Source organism: Haliaeetus albicilla, chromosome 7 (assembly GCF_947461875.1).
Source record: "Haliaeetus albicilla chromosome 7, bHalAlb1.1, whole genome shotgun sequence".
In the NCBI taxonomy this organism is placed as follows: Eukaryota; Metazoa; Chordata; class Aves; order Accipitriformes; family Accipitridae; genus Haliaeetus; species Haliaeetus albicilla.
The window spans coordinates 36,888,708-36,904,359 of NC_091489.1; the positions used below are offsets into that span (position 1 = coordinate 36,888,708).

Genomic DNA, 15,652 nt, shown 5'->3' on the forward strand with positions numbered 1-15,652 from the left:
CGCCGCCGGCGGCGGGGGCGGTCCTGGTCCTGCCGGAGCCACGGCGCCGTTTTGGCGGAGTGTCTGTGAGCGTGAGCCCGCCCGGTGCGCTGGGGTTTGCCTTCTCGGCTCGGCCGGCCGGTCGGGAAAAGGTGGCCCCCGCCCTCCGTGACTGCTGCCCGGGGAGCCGCTGGGGGCCGTTACCCCCCCGCAAACAAACGCGCTGCCCCCGAAACCGCAAACCGAACCAAAACCTCTGCAAAACAAAACAAAAATACACATACTTCGTACTAACAGGCGTCTCTTTTTTAACTACTATTTTTATTTTCTTCCCCCTCCTCTCCTTCCCCTTCTTCCTCCCGCCTTGCTCCTGCAGCGTTTGCCGTACGCGGGGATGGATTTCACGGAAGCCTATTCCGATCGATGTTCTGCCGTGGGGCTTGCAGCCAGAGAAGGAAACGTTAAAATGCTGAGGAAACTAATTAAGCAGGGATACAGCATCGATGTTCCAGATAACAGGGGTTGGGTGCCAATCCACGAAGCAGCAGCTCACAATTCGAGTGAATGTCTGAGGCTGTTAGTTCGTGCAGGTAAGGAAAATCTGATGTGAGACAGTGTGATTTGCTGCTGAATTACCCCGTCATATAAAATATAAACCAAATAGATTTCCCTTATCTTATTCTTACTTGTTTCACAAATTTCTGTGTGGTTTGGTAGTTACTGACTTAGCTGTGGTAGAGAGAAATTGGCATGTTGCAGTCTGTGAATGACATTTGATTTTACTTCACCTTCTCTGTCCAAGGCGGGTATCTGCCTAGGGCCAGCAGTAACTGACACTGCTGTTTGGAAGAGTTGATAACAGCACACGCGTGGATACGCTGTAGGCCATGCATCTCAAATAACTCGGTTATTTTCAGAAAATAACTGTGTTTTGTAATTCATTGCTAAATGTATTTTTTTTTTTTTTCCTCCTCCCTTACTCTCATTTGTAGCTCCATCTGATGACTACATAAAATCAAAGACATTTGAAGGGCTGTGTGCGCTGCACCTTTCAGCACGCCATGGGTCTTTGGAAAGCATTCGTGTTCTTCTGGAAGCGGGGGCTGACCCAAATGAAGTTACCACCGAAGCAACAACCCCGCTGTTCCTAGGTGACACGAGCTTTCTTGAAATCTCACAACAGCTGAGGAGTGGGACAAAGCTTATTTGCTGAGTTTAAACTCACCAGAGTTCATTTACTGCCTACCATGTTTCATATTTTTGTAGCCTAAATACTAGGCTTTAGGCTCAGGGATGGAGTGGGTCTAAAAATTACCTTTTATTTGTGGACAAATCTGCTTCAGACTGTGTTTTAAAACAAAATTGTATAGCCAAATTGGTTTCCTGTATCACCTTTTCTTTCTTTCTGGCACAGAAAAGGTCTAGGAGGTATAGGATTGCATCTATGTGAGGGTGTTTCAAGTATTATTTTTTTAATTCCTCCCTACTTCTTATGTGGAAAGACCTCTTATTCTTTTTGGAATTCCTAGTTTAGCAATTAAAGTCCATTATTGTAGTATTTTTTTCTATGATTTATGTTTGACATAATTAAATGCTTAAAACTTCTGCTATAGCGAATTCTCAGAGCCTAAATCATCTGATTAAATATGCTTATTGTTTTACTCACCTCCGTACCCAGGCAAACACGGCTGCCACATTACCTCTGTTTACAAGTCTAGTCACATTTTATTTTTAAGCGACTAAATAGCTTATTTGCTTAAAACAATTGGTAACAGGTAGCACTTGTGGGGAAATCATCACTAAAAGCACGCTGGATAATGATAATTAACACTATGTGTAAGTGCTTACATAGATTAGACAGGGCCAAGGAACGGTCCTGGAGTTGTGTATCCAAGAGATTTTTAAAAAGGAAAAAGTATATGGTCAGGTTAGTCCAAACTACATAATGGGGTTATGGTACAGCTCTGTGTTGGACATTGAGTACTACAAGCCACTGGTGCCCCTTTGGCGAGCTTGTGCACTAATACTCTAAAAATTATTTAATCAGTAGCAACTATTTGCAGGTCATTTATCACCATATCAAGCTTTTACGGTTACACAGGAAATGTGCCTTGGTATAATTGTCGTTGGCAAAAACTTGAGGATGAATCAGGATGCTAAAGGAGGCTTTGTTAATGAATGCATTAGCATAAGTTAAATGTACACGTTATAAATTAATTTTATATAAGTGTTTAAAACAGTTTTAAATTTTTTTTTTAAGTTTATGTTTGGAGGAATTTGTTTTAAGATAGCCACTGGGCTTCACAAATTTGGGAGGCCATTGCAACTGTCATGCAGTTAGGTGCCTGCTGCAGATTTGTCTCCGTGTTCCACAGGAAAGAGGGAGGAGAGAAATTTGCTTTTGTTACTCTTGTTAGCACAATGTAGGTAGAATTTTAACAAGTCTTAACTAAAAACTTTGTGGATAAATTTCCACTCTCCAAAACTGTTTTGGGGGTGTAAATGTAAAAGGCAAGTTTAAAAGAATTATGATTATTGTGTCAGGAAGTTAGTGGTGAGACCATTTGAATTTTTCAATGAGTTCCTTAAATCCATTTAATAAGAATTCTTTTTTCTTCTTTTTGTTACTGTTCTATCTGAAGCTGTTGAAAATGGACATGCAGATGTTGTAAAGTTTCTGCTCCAACACGGAGCAAATATTAAGGGACCTCATTCTTGGTCTGCATGGAATTCTTTGCACCAAGCTTCTTTTCAGGTAACCTGTAAGTGTATCATATAATTTCCATGTAACTGCTGTATTCTGAGTGATAATTTATCTATTTATTTGCTTTTTTATCGGGTATTTTTTCCTAACCTACCCTAGCAGTCATAAGGTTGCCTAAACGCCAAAGGGCTTGCAATGCACTGAAGAGTGTATCTGGAACTACATGAGATGTTGATGTTGGGAAGCAATAATTATTTAAATAGTATAAGTATCGCATGTACTCACAAGCTCATGTGTTGTTACTTGGGAAGTGAATCTCTTACAAGATTTTTTGAGAAAGAGTTCTGTTTAGTATCTCATCATCAGTGAGATGTACAACCTATTTCTGGGATAGAAATATGTTAGAAATGGTTCTCATAAACTAATTTAATTTCCATTTGTACATATTATGTAAATGAACAAATGTGAAAAATTAAACTTGTCTAGCTTTTTCTGCCATTAATTTTTCGGTACTCCTTTAGAATATTGAATATATCGTGTTTTTTTCTTATTTCTGTTTGGAATGTGTGGGAAAAATACATTATGTCAATCCCCCACTTTTTTGTTAAGAATAAAAATATTTATTTCAGGAATGCACTGAGATAATGAAAATACTCCTGGAGAAAGGGGCAAGCAAGGAATGTAAGGATGACTTTGGAATTACACCTTTGTTTGTTGCTGCTCAGTATGGAAAACTGGAGAGCTTAAGACTGCTTGTATCCCATGGTAATAGTGATCATTCATTTAGCTTTTACTGTTTGTAAACTCGCATCAGCCTGTCACCAGATACAATTTTAGTTCTACTTTTGCACTTCATAACTTGAAATTTTAGGGGGTTTTAATGTAATTTTAATTGCAGGTGGGTATGCAAAACCATCTTAATTGCTTAAATCTTGTTTCAATAATTTAATATAGTTTTCAGCAAGTGATGGTAGGAAGTAATAAACCAAAACTCTGAAAAGATTAAGGATCATCAGGGTCTTCTAGAAGCCCACAATAGCACTACATTAGTGGTCTGATTTTGATGACATTGCTTTTGTGATAGAATATTGTTCAGGTTAAGTGAAGATACCTCTCTCTGATCATAAAGTGACAGCAACAGTCTCATTCATATAATCAACAAGTTTTATACATCTAAGCACGTGTCTCCTGGGGGAGAATCTCAAAAAATAATTGTGATCAAAAGATTGTCTAGCCCATTGCCTTTCCTCCAGCAGGTTTATCTCGTGTTGTGCTGATCTTTGACAGAGTTAATGTTAAAGCACTGAGTGTTGAAAAAGTTAGCAACAAGCTGGTTAATGTTTCCTTGTTGCTGTGGAAAACCTGTTGTATTGTGAAGTCACTCTGTGAAAACCCATTACTGATTAACATTAATTTGTTGTTTATTTTGTGTCCTGTAGTGGTGATGTAAAGTATTGGCTTTTTTTGTTAGGTGCAGACGTAAACTGTCAAGCCAAGGACAGAGCCACTCCCCTGCTGATAGCTGCACAGGAGGGCCATGCCGAATGTGTGGAACTGCTCTTATCAAAAGGGGCAGATCCAAATCTCTACTGCAACGAGGATAACTGGCAGTTACCTATTCATGCAGCAGCTGAAATGGGCCATAAAAAGTAGGTGATTAAAAAGGCATTCAGACAGAAGATTCTGGTAACAACCTAATCAACAAAGAGGAAGTTCAGCTCTAAAAGGAAGAAAAACAAGTTCTCAAGCTGATTTGTAATTTAGAATTCCAAATTATTTTCCTATTTTAATGTCCGTTAGTAGTCCCAGTAAAGTGACCAACCGTTTTTAATTCAGCATCTAACCTGGGTCTGATCCGTATCCTAATGAGTTTAGAGGGTTTTCCACAGTGCTGAACCAGATATCGATTCACTCAAAAGCCATATTACTTTTACATCTTAAAATACAGGTAACAACAGCATATGCTTTATACATGACTTGAACAGCTCTTAATTAGAATTATAGTCCTGACCATTAAGTAGTAGAAGTAATCATATGCAAATAATGAATTAGCTGAACCAGCCAGAAAATGAAAGCCACAAAACAGTTCCTTTAATCCTTTTCAAAATGCATTTGTAGCTTTCCCCAATCCCAATGATAAAAGCTGCTTTCACAGCAGAAAACCAAGAGTGGAAGGAAGTCGCAGAGTAGCATGCTGTTGTGGAGAAGCGTCTCTCAAGAACCCCATGATTTGCGCATGTATGACGGCACTTAAAATCAAATATATTAATGACAATACTAACTGCAAAATTATCAGTAGATGCTTGATCTTAACCCCTAGCAAAAGGAGGTCATCAGCTTAGTTATCATTAAGTTGGTGTGTCAAATTGATGCCACTCCTCAAACTGATGAGGAGGGCAGACTGTAGTAGATACTGAGGAAGCTCTGTATTGTTCATTTTCTCAGAAACGTAAGATCACAGAATCGTTTAGGTTGGCAAAGATCTTGAAGACCATCAAGTCCGACTGTTGACCTAGCACTGCCAAGTCCACCGTTAAACTATGTGGTTTAGCTGCCTTCGTAGCTTTTGCAACAATAGGTAACTGGCAACCTCTGAGCAGTGCCAGTAAGTTCCAGTAGCAAAGGAATCGGTGTCCGTCACTAATCCTTGTTGGCTGGAAAGGATGTAGAGGTGTGAGCTATGAAACAGAATGATTTTTCTGTTTCAGTACTTCAGTGAGTATTGTTGAATGGAAGTAAATATTAATTTATTTGCAACTCATGTTTTCAGTTTGCTTCCAGACTTCAAGGAAGTCTGGATTTAATGTGCAGAGGTACTCTATTGCTGTAAAATGGATTGTTGGATAATAGGAAATATCTGTCCCTGGTTCAGATTAAAATATTTATTGCCAGCCTAAATCCATCCCAAAGCACAATGTTTGTTATCTATGTATGAAAGTGAAAAAACAGGTAGGATTTACTTCTTAAGTTGTAATGACCAGACAAATTAAATTAATTATTGCATAAGATCACAAAATAGATAGTTCTTTTAAATATTTGCAGGATATTAGAGTTGCTAATACCAGTTACTGATCGGATTTGTGACAAAGGCAAAGGCAAAGTGAGCCCTGTGTATTCAGCAGTATATGGTGGTCATAAAGAATGTTTGGAAGCATTACTTAAAGAAGGCTACAGTCCAGATGCTCAAGAGTGCCTTAACTTCGACTGCAGATCACCCATGTGTATGGTCTTCCAAAAAGAGTAAGTATATCTCTTATATTTTGAAACTATTCATAATTATGTTGGCCTTTATTTAACTTTTTTTAAATGTGCAGTTTTCCTGCCCTCCTTCCTCAATTCTTGAGCTGCTGGAGTTAAACTGTGAGTATCCGAATAGTGTGTGGGCTTTGGATTGCGTGCATGAGCTGAAGAAGCTCACTGAAATATCCAAGGGGAAGCTCAGCTCTTTGAAGAAGAGTCTTGTAGAACATAATTGCAGTTTTCGTGCTTTCAGAAGGCCTTACCAACATGTCTCTGTCTTCTGGGAACGTGACTTGATGCTGTAATTGGATCAAAAGTAGCCAGATCCTTTTCAATAAGGATGAGTTATCGTGAAATAGTGTTTTCCTTTCCTGTATGCCAGTTTTGTGCATAAGACAAGCAGAATTAATCAGCTCCATGCTATAGCTGTAAGGAGGACTGGGAAACTGCATGATACATTCTTTTAGATCATGACCCATTTCTTTTTATGCCTGGTGAGTGATGCACACCCCTGGTATTCAACAGGAAATAAAACAATGCTTACTTCATAATGCAAAGGCTATAATTTTGGAGGAAAAATAATAAAGTATAAAAGCCTTACTCCGAAGTGTGTGTGTATATATGGTATGTCAGTTGACATGCTCTTCATGTCCTTACTGTTGATTTTTTTTTTTCTTTTAGTACAGAAATTTCTTCTTCCTTTTTCTGTGGGAAATTTGTGGAGGAGGGGGCTATTACTGTAAAAGTTCTTGATGTTGCTGTCCCCAAGCTCACCTTGTGCTCCTCCCTAACTAATTCAATGTATAAAATAACATTCAAAGGATTGAATACTAGCACAGCTCAAATCTAGATAGAGAATCACATGTCAGTCACTTCTTGGCAGTTCTGACCTTTCTATAGAGCTGTAATGTCATTATGTTTTAGATTTTAATTGAGACTTGAGAGCAATTACCTGGTAACTGCTTTACCCCTTAAAACAACAGAGGCATTTCATGTGGTAGAGAATACATTTGAAAACTTTTTTTCTTCATCTGATTGCTCTCATTTACTATTTTGCCAGAATTCTAGTTAGTTGACCCTTTCTAGGCACTCTTCCTCAGGAATATTAATGCGAAGTAATGTTATGTGGCTAGTGTGCTTCATTAAGGTAAATATCTTCATAAATGCTTTTAAATGCTCTTAAAACTCAGATTCTAACAGAATATTTCATGTACATGGATCGAAATCTATTGCTTATGTTGCTACCATTTAAATTTATGAGGTTATGGTAGTAGTGAATTTTGTTCACCCCCATTAAAAAGCAGTTTATCCAGTAGATGCAAAATCGTAGCTCTTGGGGCTGGCTTACATTTGGGAGTCATGATTTCAGGTTCTCATTCTTACTGCTTGCCTTCCACATGTGACCTGCTCTGATTCCCTTTATGTAGGGAAGAAAAATCAAAATATGCAGTATTTTAACACTTCTTACATTCCAGAAGTTCATTACCTGCAAACCTTTTTAGCCAAAATACTAACATTTAGAGGATGTGCCTTGGTGCCCTGAATCCTGTAAGCAGTTGAGGCTTGTACACAGATATGCAGAGGCTATTTGAGAAATTACTTTTTATGAGAAAGCCTGTTCTAATTAAAAATTATGGTCTTGATGAGATGCACCTTTTTTTTCCCCTGGATAAAGCTGTTGAAAGAATTAACTGTGCTGGGATATTCTTTGTTGAATATGTTTGAATGTATGTGTTTGTAAAGTGTGTACTAGTTGCATGCTACTAATTAATAGGATCGCACATTCTTACAGTTGGCTTAGGAAAATTTTTAAAAACTTTACCAAATATATGCCATCGATCTACAATGCCATAATTGCAATAAATAACTTGCCAGTTTCATAATGGTCCTGAAGTGAAAATACTACAGTAATATTCTGATTGAGTTTATCCTACTTGAAGTAAAAAGGCTTATTTCAAAGAGGGAAATCAAGGACAGAATTAGGTTTTTTTAGTAGTGAAAGTACATCCCAGTGACTGTGCCTGTTACAGCCTCTTGTGTCTCTGGTCAGGCTGCAGGTGATTTTGAACTGCTTGAGGCAGGAACTCATCCATATCCAAAACGGCGCATGTGAAATCACACATCGGGGTACAAGGCAGAATGTGCTTTCCCATATCTCCATACATGACGTATAAGGTGTGCAGTGAAGCAGTGCATAGGGTTTGTTATTACTGACTTTCATCGCAGACTCCCAGAAAGCATCGTTAAAAATCCTTGGACATTGTTTTTCCCCTTCTGTCCTATTCTTAGTATATAATAATTTAGGAAGGGATGCAGACCAGGTAACTACTAAAATGTGCTGTAAATGAGGCAGGTAACATATATCGCCACTTCAAAACCACTTCTATGAAGTAATGTGCAATCCAGTTACTAACTAACACCACGCTAATTATCAGTCATAATCTCATTCATTATCATATCATTATCAATTATAATATGGTAATAAAATTATTCTTGTAAAAACATTTTAAAATGTTTACCACAGTTCAGTGGGTTGCAGACCTACCTGCAAATGGAGCTGGGTGTAAATTAAACCCTTAATAAGTTTGAACATTAGGCTGGTCCCCAAGTTCTGGGGCATGCAGTCATTTGATATTTTTGCATACTTGTCCATCTGTTGCATGTGGCATGTTTTTAAGGTGAAACCTCATCAAGTGGGCACAGTGCTTTCTGCTTACAGCAAGCGCGTGGTGGAGCAGCAATGTGGTAATACCTCTGGGTTACAGATCCCAGTAATTGATGACTTTGGGAGGTTTCTATCTGTGATCAAAAGGCTTGCTTTAAAGGCCTGGAAGCTGGTTGGAACTACAGGTTTTTCAGGATAAAATGAATACATGAGTTAAATGTAAGGACTGGAGTCTCCTGAACTAGTTCTACATTTTAAAGTGATGCTTTCCAGAAAGAACTGCAGTCCGAATGTCATGCTGGGTTTTTCTTTGGTTTGGGGGGAGTTTTGGTAGAAGAAATTTGCTTTCTCAAAGGTCTGGGGAAGAACTAACAGGATGTCCTATTCCTTGTGTGCTGTTCATAGGTTTTTTCATTTCATTGATATTTTCCTAAAATACGGGATCACCTTACTTGGGATTAATTTGGGATATTGCCTGTTCCATGAAAAGTTTACTTTGTTTCAACGCTTCTTGAAGCTGGGCTGTTCACTGCCTTCTGGGGACCAGTTATCGGAGTTCCTAAGTTACACAATTAAAGCGCAAGAGGAGTACAAGGAATGGCTGCCTTATCTGCTCTTGGCCGGTTTTAATCCAGTGAATTTAATGCGCAGATTCTGGTAAGCAGATAATGTTATCTTGTTTACTTAAATATTGTATGTTAATCTGCAAAGCTGTTGCCAATGTTATTTAACGCATGCTTTCAGAGGATAGTACTTGATCATCAGTTGCCATGATCAGGAATGGTGAGGGTTACGGAAAGTCTGAAATAAATCATCCACGGGTAATGGCTGGATTCAGTAAAACAAATTTCTTTTAGGAAGAAAGTCAGAAATGAGATTGCTTTATCACTACCCTGGAGAAAGGCATAATTTTGCAGTTTCTATGTTGAACATCTATTATTAGCCCCCAAAGTTAGTTGCAAATTGCGTGTGTATGTATAATATGGTAATGGGAGGAAAAAATTCAAATACTGAGAAAGAGGTCAGGAGGGATGGGAAACAAATGTAAGGTGAAGCTGGGCCAAGGCTAGGAGAAGAGGAAACGGATGCAGTTAGAGATTGTGTTAAAATAATGTGGTGAAAATTCCAGTCTGGGGTTTTTGGGGGGGGGTGTGGTTTTTTTGTTTTGTTTGGGTTTTTTTTTTTTTAAGGTTTTCCACATACAAATAACTGTTTGGTGATGTTTTATATTTAATTAGGCACTACAGAATTAAACTTATATTTAAAATTATGCAGTATTTGTATGTTTTTCTGTTTTTTTCTTGTCTGTGAAGATGATGCTTAGACTGCTACCGTATGTCTCAGCTGTTAATAACATAATGTGAGATGTATAAACTCATTACATGCATTACTTAGCTGTATGAAAGGAGTAGGATTTTATGGTTTACTTAAATACTGATTTATATTTCAGGTACTGTTAAGATATCGTGGTTAAGATATCATTGGTAGTTTTAAGTGCATTCATTTATGACTTAGTGAGATTCTGTTAATCATTAGCATCCATGGCTTTCTGAACATTAATTAGAGGAGTATATATAAAGCATGGTATAGCAGTGCTTCTGTAGATCATATTTATGCATAGAAGACTAAGTGATTGCAAAAGTAATCACACTACAAGATTGCAGTTCAGTGAGTAAACAAATCTCACTGTCTGTGTACGTCATATATGATGATTTTTGATATTTTGTTATGTAGTCCACACTTTTATACCAGTCACTTCCTTTGTCTAAATATCCACTTTTAAAAATAATGCTTATCACATCATAATGTACAAAACTAATGTTTTTGTAAGTTTAGCTTCAACATTAACTATTCCGTACTGGAAAATAACAGGAGGATAGTAGACAGCAAAGGACATTTATGCATTCATTAACTGTCTCTGGCTCATTGTGTAAAACAACTGTATAATCAATCATAAACTGGTCAATCTAGAGCAGTGACAATTTTAATTACCAGTGGAAAAAGTAAAATCACTGTTCTCCGTAGAGAAAGTTAGGCAATCAGATCTCTCTCCTGTATGGTTTTCGGTGAATTTATGAAAGTTCAGTCAAATATGAAAATGAAATAATAAACACTAGAAAGGACATAAAATAATTTTGACATGAATCTCTTGTAAAAAGCAAGTGAATTAAAAATTTTTAGTCTGGTATTTTTCTCTATTTAGAGCATTTAGATTTTCATTCAAATGAAAATTCAGGATTGTATACATCTAGCCAAGAAGCTGTTCTGTGAAATTGCATGGCTTTTCAGCACGTGCAATACTAAAACAGTTGTTTTACCTGCTGTTACTTAAACCTCCTTATACACTTTATTCTATTAAGCTCTTATTAGAAGTTCTTCATAATCAAATCTGCTAAAGGTTTGAAATGTAAATCATACTGATTTCTGAATACAGGTAAATGCAGTTTTTGGTAGATGGAGAGTTTGAAACACTTGCAAATTTTGTGGATTTTTATTTTGTTTTGTTTTAATAAATATCTGAATCTATGTGCATTTTTTCCCCAAATGTGATGGTAATGCTTATAATGCTCTGGTGTCTTGACCCCTTATTAAAATTTAGGTGGGAATGGAATGAGAAATTAGTGCAGAGGACAATGCTGCCTATTACTGAGGCATTTAAATTTCAGAGCAGAGATTTTTCTCTTACAGTCTAACTTTTAAAAAGAAATGGAGGAAGATAAAATTACATTAGTAAAGGCTTGGGCTGTCAAAACTACTTTGAATTTCTCTTTAGTAGTTTTCTGTTTCTGGGCTTGGGATGTAGGTTGTTAAGGATTTGTTAGAAAACAGTAAAGCTTTCTATGCATTGTGACCATTATTATACGTACGCTATTGTGTAAAATGATATTTATGGGAGTTTTTGTTATGCAGGATTTTCTCTGTGAGCGGGAATGCCCTTAATTTCATCCTGGAGTTTACAAACTGGAAGAGACTTCCTCCAGCTGTAGAGCAAGACCTTTCAGACTACAAAGAGAAGTTCACTTGGACTCCCAAGAGCCATTTTGGTAAGCAGTAGAGCTAGGAAAAAAGTTCCTGTGTATGCCAGCTTCCAGGCTGTAAGTAGGAAACAGCTCTTTGTGCTAATGCACGACAGCAAAGAAGGTTCAATAGTCGATAGACATTGTTTGTCCAGAAACTGGGGAGCAGAATAGTAGTTACCCTAAACAAACAAATGAGTCATGCTGTCATTTAGTACTTATCTTAAAAGTGTTTCCCCTTCTGTTATTTTGTTGCTGGATTTACTTCCAGACTTAATGTTTCATTTCTTGTAAGATGGCATTAGCCTCTCTCTCTCCCCAAGCAGGTAGCTAGCTGTTCTAGGCTGGTTAGATAAAACTTTCTGATTAAGGATAAAATGATTTTTTGACACTTTGTTTCTAGACGTTTAAGGTAACTTTTCTAGCTAGAGGGAGATTTTTAAAATGCTGATTCTAGCAGGCAACAGCCCTTCACTATTGAGAACTCTGCGTCGTTACCTGCCCAGAGACTGGGGGGTTCAGATGGGATCCAGCTAAACCAGGTAACTGCAGGCAAGTGATGTAATCCCATGGTGTCCTGTTCAGTGTTTGACTTGTTTTTTAATTTTTCAGCCTTCATTCCTTCTCTGTTTCATCTTTGTCGTCTTGAGATCCGGTCCCTTCTAACGAGTGAACGCCTGCGATCAGATCGGTTTATCCGGGAACTGCCATTGCCAGCTTGTCTCCAGGACTACCTTCTCTACCTCGATGTACTGCGAGTCAACGCTATCCCAGAAGCGGAGGATTATCTCAAGCAGAGAGAGGAGGGAGCTCCCTCTACCAGTGACTCCAGTGCTGAAGGTGCAGAGAGGAGGGACACCTGTAACACCTGTGTTAAGTGGTGACTGAACTCTGCAGCTGCAGATTTTGTAATGGCAATTAGTAGACACTGGAGAAGAACTACTGTAAATAACTGTAGTAATAAGTCTTTTCATGCTGTAGTTTTATACTATATCTAGAAGTTTGTTAGAAGTTCTATGATTTATGTGTTTAAAAAGTCTGTTGTAGCTTTCTAAGTCTGTGAACATTTTCTGGTTTTTGAAAGGAAATTTTTAACTCTTACGGAGTAAAATTAGCTTGTTCAATGAACATCGCTTATCTAGTGGTTGAAATCTACTTGGTCAGACACTGTTAGTAGACACTTTATTCCAAGTACTGCATATACCAAATGAAATTATCTGAAAGTCAAAGAACACAATATTGTATTATTGTTATGTATTTATGTATTGGGGATTGGTCTAGCTGAACGAGAGATAGGAAAATAATATAAGAAAGGAAATCGTTTGCTGAAGGAACAGTCATTTTCTTTTATTTTCCTGTCCTTGGTTGTCTATATTTGGCAGAACGTTGGAGCCCGCACCCAGTCCCTCCCCTTGCATAGCCCATAGGCAAGGCACAAAATGTCCCCACAAGCACACCGACACAGCACAGCTGTACAAAAATCCCTCCTTCAATGAAGTGAAAAAGCAACCCCCGTCCCCACAGGGTGGGTGACAGGGCTGGGGCCGGGACACCATGGTGTAAGACAGCTGCATCCCTCGCGCTAGGAAAGCCCTGGTCCTGCAGAGGCAAAGCTGGCACTGCCAGGCTCACTGGTAGTAGATGCTGAAGGCATGGAGGATGTACAGGAAGGTTGTGATGAAGGCGAAGAACTGCATGAGAGGAAGAAGAGCAAAAGCTGGGGTCAGCTGAGAGAGTCTAACCCCATCTCCTCTCAGTGCTCTTGACCTAGAGAAACCTCCCAGCCTAGAGCTCTCTCCAGCCTCAAAGAAAAGGCAAAGCCCCCCACATTTCCCAGGAGGCTGTTACACAAGGCTGTCCATGAGCTGCTGGACCCTGAGAAGCCCACACTGGCTGCATGATGCAAGAGATGAGGAGCTGAAGCTCTGACCAGTATGACACTGCTGGGCTTGGGGTGGCTCTGCTGTGGCTTTAATATTTGCTCTTACATCTCCCCAAGGGGAACTGCAGGTGCTTCGGCCTGCCTGGGGTTTTCTGGACTGACTCACCGATGCGGCGCTGTTGAGCTGGTAGTAAAGTGGCGAGTTGGGGCCAAGCTCGGAGCGGATGGTTGCATTGGCTTGCAAGACAGCAGCGCTCATGTACAGAATGGCTGTGGCACCGTGGTACAAACTGTCCTGCAATACAAAGGAGCGGCAAGGATCAAAGCCTGCCCGGGACTGTCCTTTTCTGATTCGCCTTGAGGATGAGGTCCATCCTCTGCACGTGCAAGTGCTCAAACAGCAGACGTGCCCAGACAGGGGCTGGAACCAAACCCCTGTACCATGCCAAACCCTCCCCTGTACCCACACAGCACCTGCAGCGTAGCACAGCTTCCCTCGGCATTTCCAATCAAGGAAAAAGGAAGAAAAAAGGCTGGTTGGTTGCAGAAGGGCTGGCAGCTGGCCGGCTAACCCGTCACCAGCCACAGTGGTCTTTCTTGCACCCGCACTGCTGCTGCCAACATCTGCCAGTGTCCCAGCCCCTCCTTACCAGCACTTTCCAGTTCTCGCTGTTTTTGTGAAAGCTGAAGAGGTAGCTTATAAGGAGCAGCAGGGAGATGAGGCAGGAGCTGAGGGACACGTACATCACCCATCCCTGCAGCAGTGGGAAGGAGACGGAGGTAGCAGCGATGAGGATCCACACCCAGGTCCCGCAGAGCTGCCGGGGACAAACACAGGTGCCTCCAGTGAGCACGGAATGGGGAAAGCCCTCTCCCCAAGGGCTTTCTCCTCCCTGAGTCTCTCCTCACCTCCCTCCCACACTGGCCCCAGCAGCTGTTGAGAAGCCCTGCATCTTCAGGCACTGCGGACCAGCCTCCTGTAGCATCCCAGCATGACAACAGCACCACAAGCTGGCACGAGTTTCCCCTAACACTCTTGGAAAATACTTAAAAATGTTTATTACAAAAGGCAAAAGTTTGCTGCTGTATTCGATGCAAGGAAACATCTCACTCCGAAGCCTTTGGCAGAGAAGCCAGAAAATGTGCTTTTATCTGGGAAAGGCGAACAGCCACATCAGCCCAGCCCTGCGGGCTCATTAATCTCCTGGGCTTGAAATCGCAGCATGAGGAAGTCTTCCCCCTGACTCCACGCACCAGCCCAGAGTGAGTCGCTTGCTCTGGATCCACCCAAAATATTTACCGTGCACAGACAGCGTGCAGGATTATCTGGATAAGCTCACGCCGCCCTGCGCCGTTCCAGCTCTGGTGGATGAAACCCCCCCCCCAGATTTGCAGCAGGGAGCTGAGCCCACTAGCACAGGCAGCTCACAGCAAAGCCCAGCCACAGCAATTGCGCCCATGAAGCGTGGGTGGTGTGGGTCACCAGCACTGTGTCATGCGTCAAAGTACACCATCAGTTATCTCAGCCAGTCCCACCGACTGCCCTCTGGACCCATAAGCAATTGAAAGATTCATGGAATGTCACACGACACCCAATTGCCTTCAAGCCCTTGGAAAGACTGAATACAGTGAATGAAATTTCCTTGATTTTCAAGCAATTTCTATGTGATAACTAGAGCTGCTCCTGCCCTGGAGGCGCTGGCAATTCTTCAGCCTCTCCCAGCCCCACGGCAGCCAGCGACCCTTATGCAGGCTGTGGCGTGGACCTGGACTGTATCTTGCCCTCAAGCTGTTCCAAAAACATCACAAAGACCACCTTTGTGCATTCAGTATAAGCAAAAGAGAAGATGTTATTTCCCATTAATGCTGTCTTCAGGATCATTTTGGGGGCTGCTCCCTGATTTTTAAATTCGCTAGAGCCACTAGCGGGGTGCTGTAACGCAGCAAAGCTCAGCATACTCACTATCTCCGGTAGGATGAAGGCGTAGGGGACCGTTTTCAAGACAGCAGGTCCAGAGGGCAAGGTGGGCTGTGTGGAGGCCACAGGGGGACTCGCTGAGGCCATCTCTTCTCAGCTGATGCCGTGACCGCTCCGGCTCGGCTTCGCTCACATTTGCCTGTGCCGCGCCGCTCCTGTGTGGAGTTTTAACTGACACACCCGTAGG

At 40.7% G+C, this 15,652-nt stretch overlaps 2 protein-coding genes across 4 annotated transcripts in view; one reads left to right on the forward strand and one right to left on the reverse strand.

Annotated features, from left to right (window-relative positions):
- Nucleotides 1-12,733, forward strand: part of ASB3 (ankyrin repeat and SOCS box containing 3) — a 30,199-nt gene extending 17,466 nt beyond the window's left edge. For 2 of the 3 annotated variants that reach the window (XM_069787730.1, XM_069787731.1), the window contains exons 2-10: nucleotides 356-569; nucleotides 972-1,130; nucleotides 2,622-2,734; nucleotides 3,313-3,448; nucleotides 4,155-4,332; nucleotides 5,726-5,923; nucleotides 8,994-9,245; nucleotides 11,499-11,632; nucleotides 12,218-12,733. In XM_069787730.1, the coding sequence (XP_069643831.1) occupies nucleotides 374-569; nucleotides 972-1,130; nucleotides 2,622-2,734; nucleotides 3,313-3,448; nucleotides 4,155-4,332; nucleotides 5,726-5,923; nucleotides 8,994-9,245; nucleotides 11,499-11,632; nucleotides 12,218-12,489 (1,638 nt within the window). In that variant the 5' untranslated portion in view covers nucleotides 356-373 and the 3' untranslated portion in view covers nucleotides 12,490-12,733. Of the gene's footprint in view, nucleotides 1-25; nucleotides 132-355; nucleotides 570-971; nucleotides 1,131-2,621; nucleotides 2,735-3,312; nucleotides 3,449-4,154; nucleotides 4,333-5,725; nucleotides 5,924-8,993; nucleotides 9,246-11,498; nucleotides 11,633-12,217 lie in introns of those variants that run through there. The other variant, XM_069787732.1, reaches the window with a different exon arrangement.
- A 361-nt stretch (nucleotides 12,734-13,094) lies between these two features.
- Nucleotides 13,095-15,618, reverse strand: LOC104311795 (mal, T cell differentiation protein like). Its single transcript, XM_009916804.2, has 4 exons — nucleotides 15,451-15,618; nucleotides 14,138-14,305; nucleotides 13,654-13,782; nucleotides 13,095-13,296 (listed from the first exon to the last, which is right to left on the reverse strand). Exons 1-4 carry the CDS (start codon nucleotides 15,550-15,552, stop codon nucleotides 13,234-13,236), a joined length of 462 nt encoding a protein of 153 aa, XP_009915106.1. The 5' UTR covers nucleotides 15,553-15,618; the 3' UTR covers nucleotides 13,095-13,233.
- Between the last annotated feature and the right edge of the window lie 34 nt (nucleotides 15,619-15,652).